This window comes from Poromitra crassiceps (assembly GCF_964638095.1).
Source record: "Poromitra crassiceps genome assembly, chromosome: 18".
Taxonomy (NCBI): domain Eukaryota; kingdom Metazoa; phylum Chordata; class Actinopteri; order Beryciformes; family Melamphaidae; genus Poromitra; species Poromitra crassiceps.
Window position 1 is genome coordinate 12,945,757 of NC_139636.1, and position 14,648 is coordinate 12,960,404.

The 14,648-nt window shown below is 45.2% G+C and overlaps 1 protein-coding gene across 1 annotated transcript in view; it reads left to right on the plus strand.

The window, feature by feature from the left end:
* The window catches only part of sema3ab (sema domain, immunoglobulin domain (Ig), short basic domain, secreted, (semaphorin) 3Ab), a gene marked incomplete at both ends in the record, with an annotated part of 33,269 nt that extends 32,421 nt beyond the window's left edge, over positions 1-848 (plus strand). The window contains one exon of the mRNA XM_083654475.1: positions 273-848. Coding sequence (XP_083510601.1) covers positions 273-848 — 576 coding nt within the window. The remainder of the gene's footprint in view (positions 1-272) is intronic.
* Between the last annotated feature and the right edge of the window lie 13,800 nt (positions 849-14,648).

The following is a 14,648-nucleotide window of genomic DNA, read 5'->3' on the forward strand; positions in this document are numbered from 1 at the left end:
GGAAGCATGTGCTAGTCTACGGCTTTCTCCAGAATGACAGAGGGGGTGGAGCAACGATAGGGGACACCAGGGGGAATCGGCCAAAATAATACAATTGTGGAGAAAATGGGAGGGGAAAAAACTTGATCAAAAAGTTGATTAAAGCGAAGCAGTCACGAGGCATTGCTGATTAGATTTCTGGCCCACATATCATATTAGCTGTAATTTGAAAATTTGACTCTGTCCTCTCGGTCTCTCTTTCTCTATCACTTTCTCTTCTTCTCACTGTGTAGATCAGCGGTGAGGAGCGCTTCGTCCGCACGGACCAGGGCCTGCTGATCCGCACGCTCAACAAGAAGGACTCTGGGACGTACCTGTGCCAGGCGGTGGAGCACGGCTTCATGCAGACGCTCCTGAAGGTCACCCTGGAGGTCATCGACACGGAGCGCCTGGAGGACCTGCTGCACCACAACAACGAAGAGGCCGCCGCCAACGCGCCCGCCCAGGACCTCCCCACGCCCCGAGAGAGCCCCAACCAGAAGCTGTGGTACCGAGACTTCCTGTCTCTGGTCAACCACCCCACGCTGAGCAGCGTGGACGAGTTCTGCGAGCAGGTCTGGAAGAGGGAGAGGAAGCACAGGAGGCAGAAAGCTCACCTGGTGCAGCAGGTCCAGATACACCAGCAGCAGCAGCAGCAGCAGCAGCCGCCGCCGCAGCAGAAGGCGTTTGCTAACCCGCACAGCCACGTGCACGCTCACGGCCACGTGCACGCTCACGGGCTGGCAGCCAAGTGGAAACACCTGCAGGAGAGGCAGAAGGGACGCAACCGCAGGACCCACGAACTGGAGAGGGCCCCCCGCAGTGTCTGACCCCACGAACCTTGACCTCTCTAACACCCACCCCCTACAGTAAAAACCCACACCCGCTCCTCATTCTGTCACCCTGCTTAACTCACCTACACCCCCCCCTCCACCTCCTCCATACCCAGATACACACTTCTTCCACATTGACTGGAGAGAGAAGGTTTCACTGGAAAAGAGGGGCGACGCTTCCCCCGAACCTGCCGGCTGGTGTGCTACAGTATGTGCGTGGGCAGCCATGTTTACAAGAGAGCCGGTACAGAGGACCCGCTGGAGACAGGATGTCATATCACACCAGACCACTGGAGCATATTATCTCAGCTGGCCTCTGTGGCCTCTGGCGCCGCAGAGGGGACAGTGTCAAACCAGCGAGAGGACCAGATATATATATATACCCATCCTATACACATGACTGACTCCATATTGGAATGGCAGCGTCGATGGCATCGTCTCGTGGCACACGCTAGTTAGGTGGCTTTGTCATTGTACAACTAGGTAGAGATGCCTGAAGATAGCTGAGAATCTCTATTCTGATACATAGATCAGAAAGGGGGAGGGGCCTGAGAATCTCTATTCTGATACATGCGTCAGAAAGGGGGAGGGGCCTGAGAATCTCTACTCTGATACATAAATCAGAAAGGGGGAGGGGCTGGGATTGTATTAATACAGTCTGAGGAATAAATAGACTGGTATTACAAGCACAAGAATAAGTTGATACATGAACAGAAAGCACAAAGATGGACATTTGGTGGATTGTCGAAGGTTGAGTCAGTTAACGAGAGAGAAGGAAATGCCCAAGCACTGCAAGGAACTCGGCTGGGAGAGAGAGTCACCATAACATGTCGGCAAATAGTCCTAAATGATGTAGCTAAGCTGTGTAAATACTGTACGCTATATGACATCTCTTCATACTAAAGGGAATGGCTTGCGCTTTTCTTGTTATGTTGTTTCCCACAGAAAGAAACTTATTTAAGGAAAAGAAAAGTCTCTTGAAAGCAGTTGTAAAGAGGGAGGTTTTGTTACTGTCTATATGTCTATGCCCTAGATAAGCTCCGCAAAGAAAGAACGCTTTTAATATTCTGCTTTGTTTACCGTTTTACGTCATCAAGTTCCTTCCTTTCAGTGTCACCAGTCGTTTAAAGACCACCTAAAGTCAAAAATCTGTTTTTTCTTCTTGTTCCTACAGTTGGATGTTTGAGCTTCACTGTGCAGAATGATATTTGTGCAGAGTTTGACACTAGAAGGCTGTTTCCACTATTGTCTGCTGAAAGTGAAAAGTTTCTCTGTGCTCACCGCCATTTTCAACCAGTATGATTCGTGACATCACGGATACTGGAGCCAATCCCTGTCCCCGGTATTCAGCAGTTAAAGCCCTTGTTTGTATGCTGTGATTGGCTAGTTATGTTCTAGAATCTAGATAGCCCTGATTGGTTGCATTTGAATTTTGAATAAGGCAGGAAGGGAAGTGAGTTTAACGATTTTAACAAGATAATTGAAGCTTTTTTTGTGGAGAAACCATCAGACATAAATTATTATTCAAAGTAGAGTGTTTTATACACATCTTAAAACATGACTTTAGGGGGTCTTTAAGTTGACTGTCACTTGTTAAGGATGCCTGCCAACTGCATCATCTCAGTGCAACTTGACATGTCCCTATGAACTCTTCCACGTTGTTTTAATTATGCAATTTATACACTTTGTTTCCACTATATGTATATTTATTGATATACAGTAATGTACATTGTGAAAATATTATTTGATATACAGTCTATTTTTCTCACTATGACCTGATTACTATTTTTCATTTGATTTCATTCGTTTAATTTACAGGACCAACCTCTTCAAAGTAATTGTATTATCACAAATACTGTAGTAAGACTGACCAAATCAAATTTCAATGAGATATTTATCAGTACCGGTCAATACTGCAACAGGCATCACTTACCAAACGCACTGAGCAATAACCCAGTGTCCACTCCATACTGGATTTTTCTTCCATATTCCTTGCCTCATAGTCATACTATATCGGCAGTGCAGTGCAACAAGTTATCTTCACTGCATGGAAACAATATTCTCATTTTCTGGACATGACAATAAACGATTATACACACACACACATACACACATACACACACCCACACACACAAACACACAAAACCTGGAATGTAGCTGTGAACTTTATGTAAATAGAAATACTATGGTCTATGTATGACAAGTATGACACTGTGTACTAGTGCATGTGAATGCTATTTGTAGTGTACTTGTTGTACCCGTTTCGCTATAACAGTGATATTCGAGTCTGATATTTGTCCACAATTATTCTGTCGTTAGCTTATACAGCACTATATTAACTGTCTCTGAGATGTAAATACTATTTCTGTTAGGACTGTAAACTTCAGTTCAAGTTATAACTCCTGAGGTAGGTATTCAGAAAATACAGCTTGCCTTCAGATGCTCACGGGTCGTCTGAGCAGGATCTCACTCCGGATTTGACTTGTCCACTATTAGCTAGCTAACAACAATGAACAATGAACAATGGAGCAGTGTAATTGAAACAATTCACAACATCAGTATGTTATTATCACATGGCCTTGTCTAGGAGTGCTTGTAAGGTCCGTGGCGTGCAGCTCTCGGGCTGCGGAGAGGAAACCGTCCGTGACGGAGGACGGAGGAGAAAAAGCGGTCCGGAGCGGGTTTAGGATTACGAGACGAGTTGGACACCAGAAAGTGGTGGAACTTTGAGCAGAGACGGGCACATGATCAGAGCATTACTATAAAGAGAATATAGGCTGCCTCAATGCATCTGTCTTGTCTGTAGGGTGTAAGTGAGGGACTCAAGTGCTGCTGCTGCTGTAAGGACTTTTTGGCATGATGACGATGATGATGATGATGATGGTGATGTATTCTCCTGGTCTAATAAATGTCTCTTCTTAAAGTCCTGGCTTAACTGAATCTGTCTTTTTATATACAATCGTGTGTATTGGTTATGCATACAAGTGATGTTGTTATGAAGAAGCAATGAGAAAATAAACGTGGTCCCAACGTTCAAAATTGAAAAAATGTTGTTGTTTGCATTTTTACACTTATAATACAATAATTACAATAATTACACAATATAATCACAAGAGTTGGATAGAATTGAAGCACACAGAGGAGGTTGAATACATGTCAGAAGCTGGCTGACAAACAACCATAAAACTGCTTACGTATGCCGTAAAAAAAAAAAGGGGGGAAAAGAAAGAAAATGGGAAATAGAAAGAACAGGAATCCAATAATCTTAAACAATCTCCCAGTGCAATAAAAAAAATCTGTAGTTTATGTGGCCTTGACAATACTCACTCTCACTCTCTCACAACAAAGACACAAACCATAGTTAGGCATTCATACAGGCAAGTGGTGCACTACTGCTCTCTGGTGGTGACAATACCAAAACACGTATGGTAATCAACCTGAAGTGCACAGGAGAAGAAGAAGAAAAAAACCTAATTCATAATATATTCTATGTGTAAACAAGAGCAGTGATCTTTCCTTGCAATCTTTCAAAAGCAGACAACCTTTCCTCAAAATAGTATTAGTATTTTCCACTTTGAGATTGTTACTGCGCCTCATAGCAGCCAAGAAAATTGCAGCTCACAACGGATCTGTCGGATCAAAACCAGTGTTTCTTTTACCACCCTCGCATCCAAGGTCAAAGGTCAGTCAGTATATATCTCAGCTGGGTTCTGACCTTGACCTCAGCTGCTGCTGGGGGAGCCTAGCTTCACTCCACGCCGTCTCAGATGTTTCAAAATGGAACATTATTGAGGAACTCTAGTGCCAGCATGGTCTGCTCTGCTGGGAGAACATACACACACACACACACGTGCAAACAAACACCTTCACATGGAAAGAGATGGATGCTTTCAGAGAGAGCGGGGAGAAGGACGCCCATGAGAGTGTGTGTCAATAGCAAGGTGACAGATATACGACCATGGAGAGGTGGAAATGGATAGTGTGCGTTCTTAGCTGCTCTCCTGACAACACTTGAAAAGGCCCACTGTTGCTATAGGAAACTCATTTGGTGAATGGCCGTCTGAGCTGTGTGTGCGTGTGTCTGTCTGTCTGTCTGTCTGTCTGTGTGTGTGTGTGTGTGTGTGTGTGTGTGTGTGTGTGTGTGTGTGTGTGTGTGTGTGTGTGTGTGTGTGACGTGCGGGCATGTGTGTAATGTGTATGTGTGGTTGAGAGAGAAGAGAGGGACAGAAGGATGGAGAGCATGTACATTGGACATTTCAAACACTTAAAAAATGGATCTATGTATCAAAAATCCAAGCGTAGACATGTTCCTCATGTCACCACAGCGTCAGAAAGAGCAAAGTACTGTATAGGATGTCTGTCTGTGTCTGATGTCTGTACCGCAGAGCGTGACTGCCCCCCGGTGGCCAAAGGGACCTTTATCATTACGGTTCAGCTCCAGCATCCCCAGTCGGTCTGATGGAAAAAAGGCAGCCTCCCCCCCCCCGTGAACCCAAGGCCATGGATGAGTGAGAAAGACCGCCCTGACACTCACACAAAGGACCAACACACTCAATGGAAAAAACCGACACGTGTGACATGGTGGGAAAGCGAGACTAGAGAGACTGGAAACAGGTTAATAACTTCTGGTCTCGTTTATGTTTATGAAACAGCTGCGGGACTTTGAAGCTGTGTGTTGTTGTTCAGTAAAGCAGCAAATCTTTAGGTCTTCAGAGGTTTTGGCAGGAGTTATCCCAAACACATTATCCCACGTCTCACTCGCATGTCTTCCAAAGCCCAGCCTCGCCTGGAGAAAGAGCACGATTGGAGACAGATCTAAAGAAACTCCAGTTGGATTATCCAGCTTGTCTGTTTTATGTCCGTTTGAAACTTGTCTTGCACAGGTACAAACTCTTGGCAAGAGCGGCGTCTGTGAGAGGCGTGGGGTGCGAGTCATCTGGGAGGCAGCTGAGTGGATATGTAAGAGCACACAAACACACAGACACACACAGACACACACACAGACACACACAGACACACACACAAACACACACACACACGCTATGAGACACACACAGACACACGCTATGCGATAGAGCTGCAACGATTAATCGATTAGTCGATCGACAGAAAATTAAGGGACAACTATTTTGATAATTGATTAATCGTTTTGAGTACAATTTTAAGAGAAAAGATCTAAATTCTCTGATTCCAGCTTCTTAAATGTGAATATTTTCTGGTTTCTTTACTCCTGTATGACAGTAAACCTGATATTATCTTTGAGTTTTGGACAAAACACGCTCTCAAATGTCTCAAAGACATGTCTCACACATGAGGGTGTCATCTTGGGCTTTGGGAAACACTGATCGTCATTTGCTACCATTTTCTGACATTTTATAGATGGTTTTAACTTGACAACAAAAACATTCTAAATTGAACCCCAGCTCACTTCCTGTTGCAGTGTTTGCTATGGACAGAAAAGGAGGAAAAAAACATTAAAGTGGAGGACTGACCCTTCCATGAAAAGCGTCTATAGACCAAACAACTAATCGATTAATCGAGAAAATAATCGACAGATAAATCGATTATGAAAATAATCGTTAGTTGCAGCCCTACTGTGAGACACACAGACACATGCTAACACACACACACACACACACACACACACACACACACACACACACACACACACACACACACACACACACACACACACACACACACACACACACACACACACACACACACACACACACACACACACACACACACACACACACACACACACACGTCTTTCCTGGGACGGTCTTCATGTTGTCCTGCAGCTGCATGCTTTACTGCAGCTGTGGGGCAGGGAGATCAGCCCATTCCATCTTATCAGGAGGCTTTAGGAGGAGTGAAATGGAGCAGAGAGATAGTCATTGATTACACACCAGTGGTTGGGTTGATGCTTCACTTGGCCCCAGTAGGATTCTACTGGAAAGCCCCTAACGTGCACAAGCATAATAAGGACACACACACATGCACAGACCACTAGTGGGTTTCCAGCTGGTTCGTTCTGGGTCACCTCCAGAGACTTCGCTTTGGTTTCTCTGTAAGGTCAGTGGAAAATACCAAAAGCACGAGAGGATTCAACGCGTCTAGCCACATATCTTTCTTGACCTTTGACCTTTGGGCTGCTCTTGGGTCTCTGGGCCTGCAGTGCCCGGTTGGCCCGTTCACTAATCCATCCAGGTACAGTAAGCAAGTGTTAACTACATTCAGTGCGACCGAGAGAGATGGGCTCAGCAAGACCATTTTCAAGTATTCCAAAAGTGATCCAAAGTATTTAGAATACGTGACTTCACTTGAGTACTCTAGGAATATGTTACAAATTACATTTTAGGGCATGTATTCATCAGTAATCTGTAGTGGAATACATTTTAGAAGTATCTCCTCCCAACACTGCAAAACACTGGCCTTACAGTGAAGATTCCCACCCATGGGCTTTTGTCATCACAGTCACACAGGCCGGGTCAGGAGAGCGAGAGAGACCCGCGGCAGACAGACACAACCTGTCCTGACCGTTACCCAACTGGAGACTGACCCCTGACAGCATCCAGCCCATTAGCCAGAGCATAAATAACAGTCCTGATGTCATCCACTTCTGCCACATTGTAGCAGAGCTATGCTACATCACAGTGAGGTCATTATCCTTTCTTTTCACTCCAGCTGTCACTTATCAAAGACCTGGAAGATTCTGGCAGTGTCCCTGTCTGCCGTCATTGTGTCAATAGCAGTGGTGCGTGTGTGTGTGTGTGTGTGTGTGTGTGTGTGTGTGTGTGTGTGTGTGTGTGGGTGTGGGTGTGTGAGAGAGAGAGAGAGAGACAGAGAGAGAGAGAGAGACAGAGAGAGAGAGAGAAGTGATTTTCTGGAAAATCTAATTGTGCAGGATGGGGGGGTTACTTGATCATCGTCATCGGATTATGCCTTGAAGCACAATCAGGTTGGCGGTGTGTGTGTCTGTGTGTGTGTCTGTGTGTGTGTGTGTGTGTGTGTGCATGAGTGTGTATGTGCATGAGTGTGTGTGTGCGTGCGTCTCTCCCTCTGCCTCTGGTAGCGTGTTAGCATTGTGTTAGCATGCAGAGGCACATGCATGCGTTGCCCGGGGTAAGGGAGAGGACAGGGCGTTTAGAGTTGGCAGCTTGGCAGCAGTGGTGACGGTGCTGCTGCAGAGTAGTTGGCAGTGAGCTCAGTGGCTTTCGTGCTCTGATGTGACAGAACGGCACAGGAGGTTTAGACTGGACGTGTGACAGGACCTTTAGCTCATTTCCTACATGGAGAAGGCCAGCTTCAATGTTAGTTTTATGATTTTGTCACATAAGAAGGGCATATACACAGAGGGATGCACACACGCACGCACACACACACACACACACACACACACACACACACACACACACACACACACACACACACACACACACACACACACACACACACACACAGCCTTGGCGCCTTTCTGTTTTTTAGATGTTGGCTAAGCAACAGTCAATCAGAGACAAAAAATCTTTTTTATTATTATTTTCCCATTTTCTTCCCAATTATACTTGGGCCAAATTATCCCCACCCTATGGCTGCCCCGGTCACTGCTCCACCCTCTGCTGTTCTGGGAAGAGCCGAGACTAGCACCATGCTTCCTCCGACACATGCGCAGTTGCCAACCGCTTCTTTTCACCTGACGGGGGGAGCTTCACCGGCAGGACGTAGCACGTGGGAGGATCACGCTATTCCCACCAGTTCCCTTCCACCCCGACCAGGCGCCCCGAACAACCAGAGGAGGCGCTAGTGCAGCGACCAGGACACATGCCCCCAATCCGGCTTCCCACCCTCAGGCACAGCCAGTCGTGCCTGTATGGACGCCCGACCGAGCCGGAAGTAACACGTGGATATGAACCTGCGACCCTCGTGTTGGTAGGGAGGGAATCTACCGCTACACTACCCGGACCCCCCCAATCAGACAAAAACTCTTAATGTGAACACAACTGCAATTTTGTCAATTTAAGGTGTCATTTTTTCTCCTCCTCCAGACACTTTATGAAGACGTTTTGAAACAGCTTACAGGAACTGTTTGTCTTCCTTCACCTCATCACTCCTGACTCACCATGTGGACACAAAACATATAATTAGCTTGGACTAAACATGAAGGGTGAGGAAATCATTATCATCCTCTCTTTCTGTGTTTGTAAGCTCACTCAAATGTTTATCCGGTGGCAGTGATATGCACGCATAGAGCAGGGTGTGTCATCTGGAGTAATGTTCAAGCCTTAGTTTTTTATATCATAAATATAATATAATTGGTTTTTTACATTTATTTTGCTATGTGAAGCACTTTGGGCTGCATGTTGCATAAAGTTGAGTGTGAGTTGTTGAGTTGGAGTGTGTGTATAGAGTGTGTGTTGTTGAGTTGGAGAGTGTGTATAGAGTGTGTGTTGTTGAGTTGGAGTGTGTGTGTATAGAGTGTGTGTTGTTGAGTTGGAGTGTGTGTGTGTGTGTGTGTGTGTGTGTGTACTGTGTAATATCACTGTCTTGGCAGTGTGCTGTTAGCCTTGGCCGGAATGTGTTATTGAATGTTTACCTAGCACATCGCCACAATCCTCAGCTTGGTGGAGGACAGTGTGGACGGGGTATTAGCAGGTAACGTATGCCTGGCATCATGTCCCACAGAGAGTTTACATTGAAGACGTGGGAGTTGCCAGTTCTTTCTCACGCAGTTTCTCTGACACGTGTGCAGGGTGCAATGAGGCGAGTGCACTGAGAACAGGGCAGAAGAAGAAGGGTGGAGACAGAAAACCAGATGATGGCAACATATCTTCTGGGGCTTCGAGAGAAAAAGGCTGCTGACTGAAGTAGTTATTGGGCTAAATGTATAGGAGAGTGTGGGGGCCATCAAAACAAAAGGCTGGATGCTGTTGAAAGGAGCTGTGATGAGATAGGATCAGACAGGGAGGGGAGCAGGCCTCGGGGCTGACCTGAGCCGACCCTGAGATGGGTCAGAGTTCTTGCGCAGCAGAGAGGTCAGAGGTCGGTTCAGCCACAGAAATGCATGTAGCTGACAGGCAGCCTGCCATGTGTCGGCTCCCCTCCACACGTCTAATCTGCAACTAATTGAGGGTCTGCTCAAGTGAGGTTTGGGCTGGAGCTCCTGGAACACATCACACAGTGGAGACGACGTTAGAACAGAGGAGAGAACTTTAGCTTGAAGTCAGGGAATATGATCAGATATCTGGGAATACTTTCCATACCAAGACATGTTTTCACCAATGTGTTTGTTTGTAAAGGTGTCTTTTAACACATTTCAAAAAGTTTTTTTTCCCCCAACTACCCCTAGGAAAACCCATGGCAGGAAAACATTTAAATGTTTAATTTGGCCATAAGCAGCTTGTGAGGGGTTTTCATGATTCTGAATCGATTGCAAGCATTTGTTTGCACAAAAACCACTCCTTGTAAAGAAAACAGACCACTTTTCCCACTCCCATTTTTTGTGTGAAAATAAATATTTACATGTTGGAAATGATTTTTTCAATGGTTCGGCCTACAATGCTGCACAGTACATGGTTTCCTTTTGGGTTGAGGAATTCAGAATTGCCTACGTTTTGGTGATTTGACCTTTTGACCTTGAGATGGCTGCATTTCAGCTCCAAAATGTAAATGTTCAAAGTTGTTATTAGTCAGGCTCTAATCAAAGCTCTGCTCAGGCTGAGTTGAGTTATAAACAGTAAAACAACATGTAAGTACACAGAGGTCATCTCAGAGGTCAAAAAGGTCAATGTTTGTGGTTCATGAGAAATAAACCTTAACAGATTACAATGTGTCACACATTGTAATCTGAGAGGAAATGAAGGAGATATGCTTATTTGAATGTTCACACTCCTAAAAGCCACATTCAGAGGTAACGGCCCTCAAAGTTGGAGAAGCTTTTCACACCTAGTAGGCAGCCAGGTAAGGGGGGACTGGACAACAAGGACTTTTATTTAACAAGATACACTTATTTACTGATTCTAAAACAGCTGCATTTTATGTGGAATGGATAGTTCAAAACCTAAACTTGTGTATTAATGGAAAAAACGAAAAACTTTACAACTGGCCTACAGTACATGTGGCCTACACTTTACAATTGGCCTACATGTGGTCCCTTCCTCTGGGGAGTGTCACCTATGGTCAGTCATTTCCGAATGAAAAGGTGTTTAACAAAGTGTTTAACAAGGTGTTTAAAGGGCCCATATTTTGCTAATATAATGTATTATTATTTTATTGTTGGCCTCCAGTAGAGTAACTTATTGCATCAGTCATAGTTTAAAAAACTAATTGTTTATCTTGTACTGGCTCTCACTGCCCCCTTCAGTTCACCCTCTGTCTGAAACGCTCTGTTTTTAGGTCCTGTCCCTGAACCCCCACCCTCCGGAAAATACTCCAGGTGGGCAGCGCGAGGAGTTTTTGCGTTTGCAAACTTCTGCCCAGAGAGCTATCGCTGTAGAAGCGTCTGTCTGTCTGTCTGTCTGACTATCTATCTATCTATCTATCTATCTATCTATCTATCTAGATAAGATAGATAGATAAGATAGATAGATAGATAGATAGATAGATAGATAGATAGATAGATAGATAGATAGTCATGCATAACAGAAACAGACAGGCGATCTCTGCTATGGCTACTAAATTTGGTAGTTGTAAAACAATTATATCAACGAGCAACTGATTGTCAAAACGAATTTGACCATCGATGAAAAACGTGACTTGGACATAAAGCAAGCTATCAATTGATTTATCAACATCCCCCTAGCCATCTACAGCTCCGCTAGGCCGGGCTGCACCCGGACATTTCCTTCAGTGGCTGGCCAAGCAGGGATTCTATTACCACGGCCTGCCATAACGTTACACCGGGAGCTTCACATTAGCTAATGTAGCTAGTTAGCTAACTTCCCAAATGCTTGTGACTATAGTGTGCCTCTCCTAGCAAAGGCTACACGGACCAAACCAAAATGAGGACTTGGAGAAGTCAGCAAGTTGGACTAACGTTACAAGTTCTGAAAATATGTGCCTTTCGTCATTCATCGGTTGTTCATGTCTATAAGGCAGCTGTGCTGCTAGGCTAAATAGCAAGTGCTAACGTTACCCAGCCGGTAAGTAACGTTAGCGCTTCCTAGCAGCACATTGGACCGATGCTGGAATGAGACACATATTTTCAGAACTTACCACTTCAGTCCTACATCCTGGCTCACTTCCATGTCGTCTCCTTGTTTTTGCGGTCTGGAATCCGTTATTCCATGAGACTACTACTGTTGTGTTAGTCCCAGACAGCCAGGCTAGAGAGAGCCTGGTGAGTGGTGACGCTGCCTCGGGTTACTGAAACACAGAACAGGGAAGAGAGGGGAAGGGTGGGAGCTAGCGTGCGCGCGCTGCGCGCCGGCCGGCGGCAACGCTTTGTTGCCAGGGTAACAAGTCCTTACTGACGTCACAAAAATTATGGTTCTCGCACAAAATCGCCATAAATCCATGTCATCTCGTCTACGAGAGTTCATAGGCGCGAGGGGTGGTTCATGGGGGTAACATTAAAACACTTTCACATTATTTATTTGAAGCTTAGCCCATGTTTAATATGACCATCCAAGATTGTAACAACATATATATGATACAAAATTAAGAAATGCATAATATGGCCCCTTTAACAAGACACGAGACTCGTCTTGAAGGACACTAAGACAGAAAAACACTCCCCCACTACAAAGAGATGACATGAGAGAGGCACTAACTGACTAGAACCAGGCAGCGCGGGTTAGAATAAAGGTACTGTAGATCAGTAGGGTCAGGTTGGTGGATGGGCGTTTACATTTGACTTCACCTCTGATGAGCCAGATTTGATTACAAACTCATGCCAAAAATATTTCTGCCACGAGTGAAGTTTTTATTTGAAGTTAAAGTTGTTTCTAATGTAATCCAGACCTAAACATTTCCCTAAGCTGAACCAACGTTGTCTCCAGTGTGTGGTGTAGGACTTTCACAACAAGTCTGTGTTGTTTAATGAATATGCACCAGAGGCTCCAAATCTAAGACCCCAAAATGAGTGTGTTTTGCTCCAGGAAAAGAGTTTGTCATTTGACATAAGGAGTCGTTTTTATTGACTTACAAAAAGCAAAATGTTTACCTCAACTTGTGACTTCACAGAGTCAGAGCAGATCTCGCCGTGGTTTTTGTGGGCTTGTGGACATGAAGTGAAAAACAATGGCTGGTAGTTTGGAGACATGAAGCAGACAGAGGAGGCAGCGAGTCATCCCCTCAGCACTGCACTGACAGAGGAGGCAGACAAACAGTGGGACAGCGTCAGTCAATTTGTTAGGAAGCATTTTGCAGCTTCGCGTGTGCAAAGATCTTTATGACTTTACAAGTTTCTGCCATTTATGAGGATTCATTAAAGTCAGCCAGATGCTTTGAAGTCTAATAATGTGTTGAGCCCAGTTGAGGATGGAATGCAAGGACTATTTTGTTTTTGAGTCTCTTTGACACCGACACTGTTTTTGTCTCCTTTATACTGAAGTGAGTTTAAGGCCCATGGCACACCAACCAAACATCATACAACAAACACAGACAGACAGATCTATGTTTGCTGTGCCATGTCTGTCTGTCTGTCTGGGCTTGTTTAGAGATGTTTGGACAGATTCGACATGTTCGATCCTCACATCACATATTATCCAGTCGTTGGATAATGTTTGATTGGTGTGTTATGGGCTTAAGGAACAACTTGAATACCTACCAAATACCACTCAGGACTCACGATAACTCTCGGATTCACTCACAGTTACGTGTGTGTGTGTGTGTGTGTGTGTGTGTGTGTGTGTGTGTGTGTGTGTGTGTGTGTGTGTCTGTGTGTGTGTCTGTGTCTGTGTGGGTGGGTGGGTGTGTGTGTGGGTGTGTGGGTGTGGGTGCGTGCGTGTATAGCGGAGAGGAGATGGGGTTGGACAGAGTAAGGTTAGGTAGCACTCAAAGTAAGGTAGTGTTTGGAGATGTTTGGACAGATTCGACATGTTCAATCCTTACATCAGTCAAACATTATCCGGTCGTTGGATAATGTTTGATTGGTGTGCCACGGGCTTAAGGAACAACTTGAATAACACTCGGGACTCACGATAACTCTCGGATTCAGTTTAGTATGTGTGTGTGCGTGCGTGTGTGTGTGCGTGTGTGCGCGTGTGTGTGTGTGCGTGCGTACGTACATGTACACACATATGGGTGTGCTTGGGTTTAGAAATCTCTGGAATATGTCACATTCTGATCCAAAAGACCGCCAACTGTTATTAATCAGAGTTGGGGCAAATGTAAACGTGGTGACGTCTCTAAATGAACGAACAGGAGATTCTGACACAGGTCAGCGATAGCGCCATTTAAAGCAAGTCAGCGTGATAAAGTGCAGGTGAACAGGTTAACTGTTACTGCTGCCAGAAGCAACAACACATCTGGAACAAACATTACATATATCCCCAAGCCTCTTCTCAGCTCCCCTCTCTCATATCCATCCTCACTTTCAACAAAGCAGAGTACACGTACCTCAGTGTGTGTGTGTGTGTGTGTGTGTGTGTGTGTGTGTGTGTGTGTGCGCGTGTGTGTGTGTGTGTGTGTGTGTGTGTGTGTGTGTGTGTGTGTGATGTTTGCAACCGATGCATAGGTTAAAGTCATTATCACTCACACTTCTGCTCCCCTGAGCTAAGCGAGGCCTGAGTTCAGACAAGGTAAGAACAAGGTGTTGATGTGAAGAGTCTCTGGGATTTGTAGTTGGCAGAAATG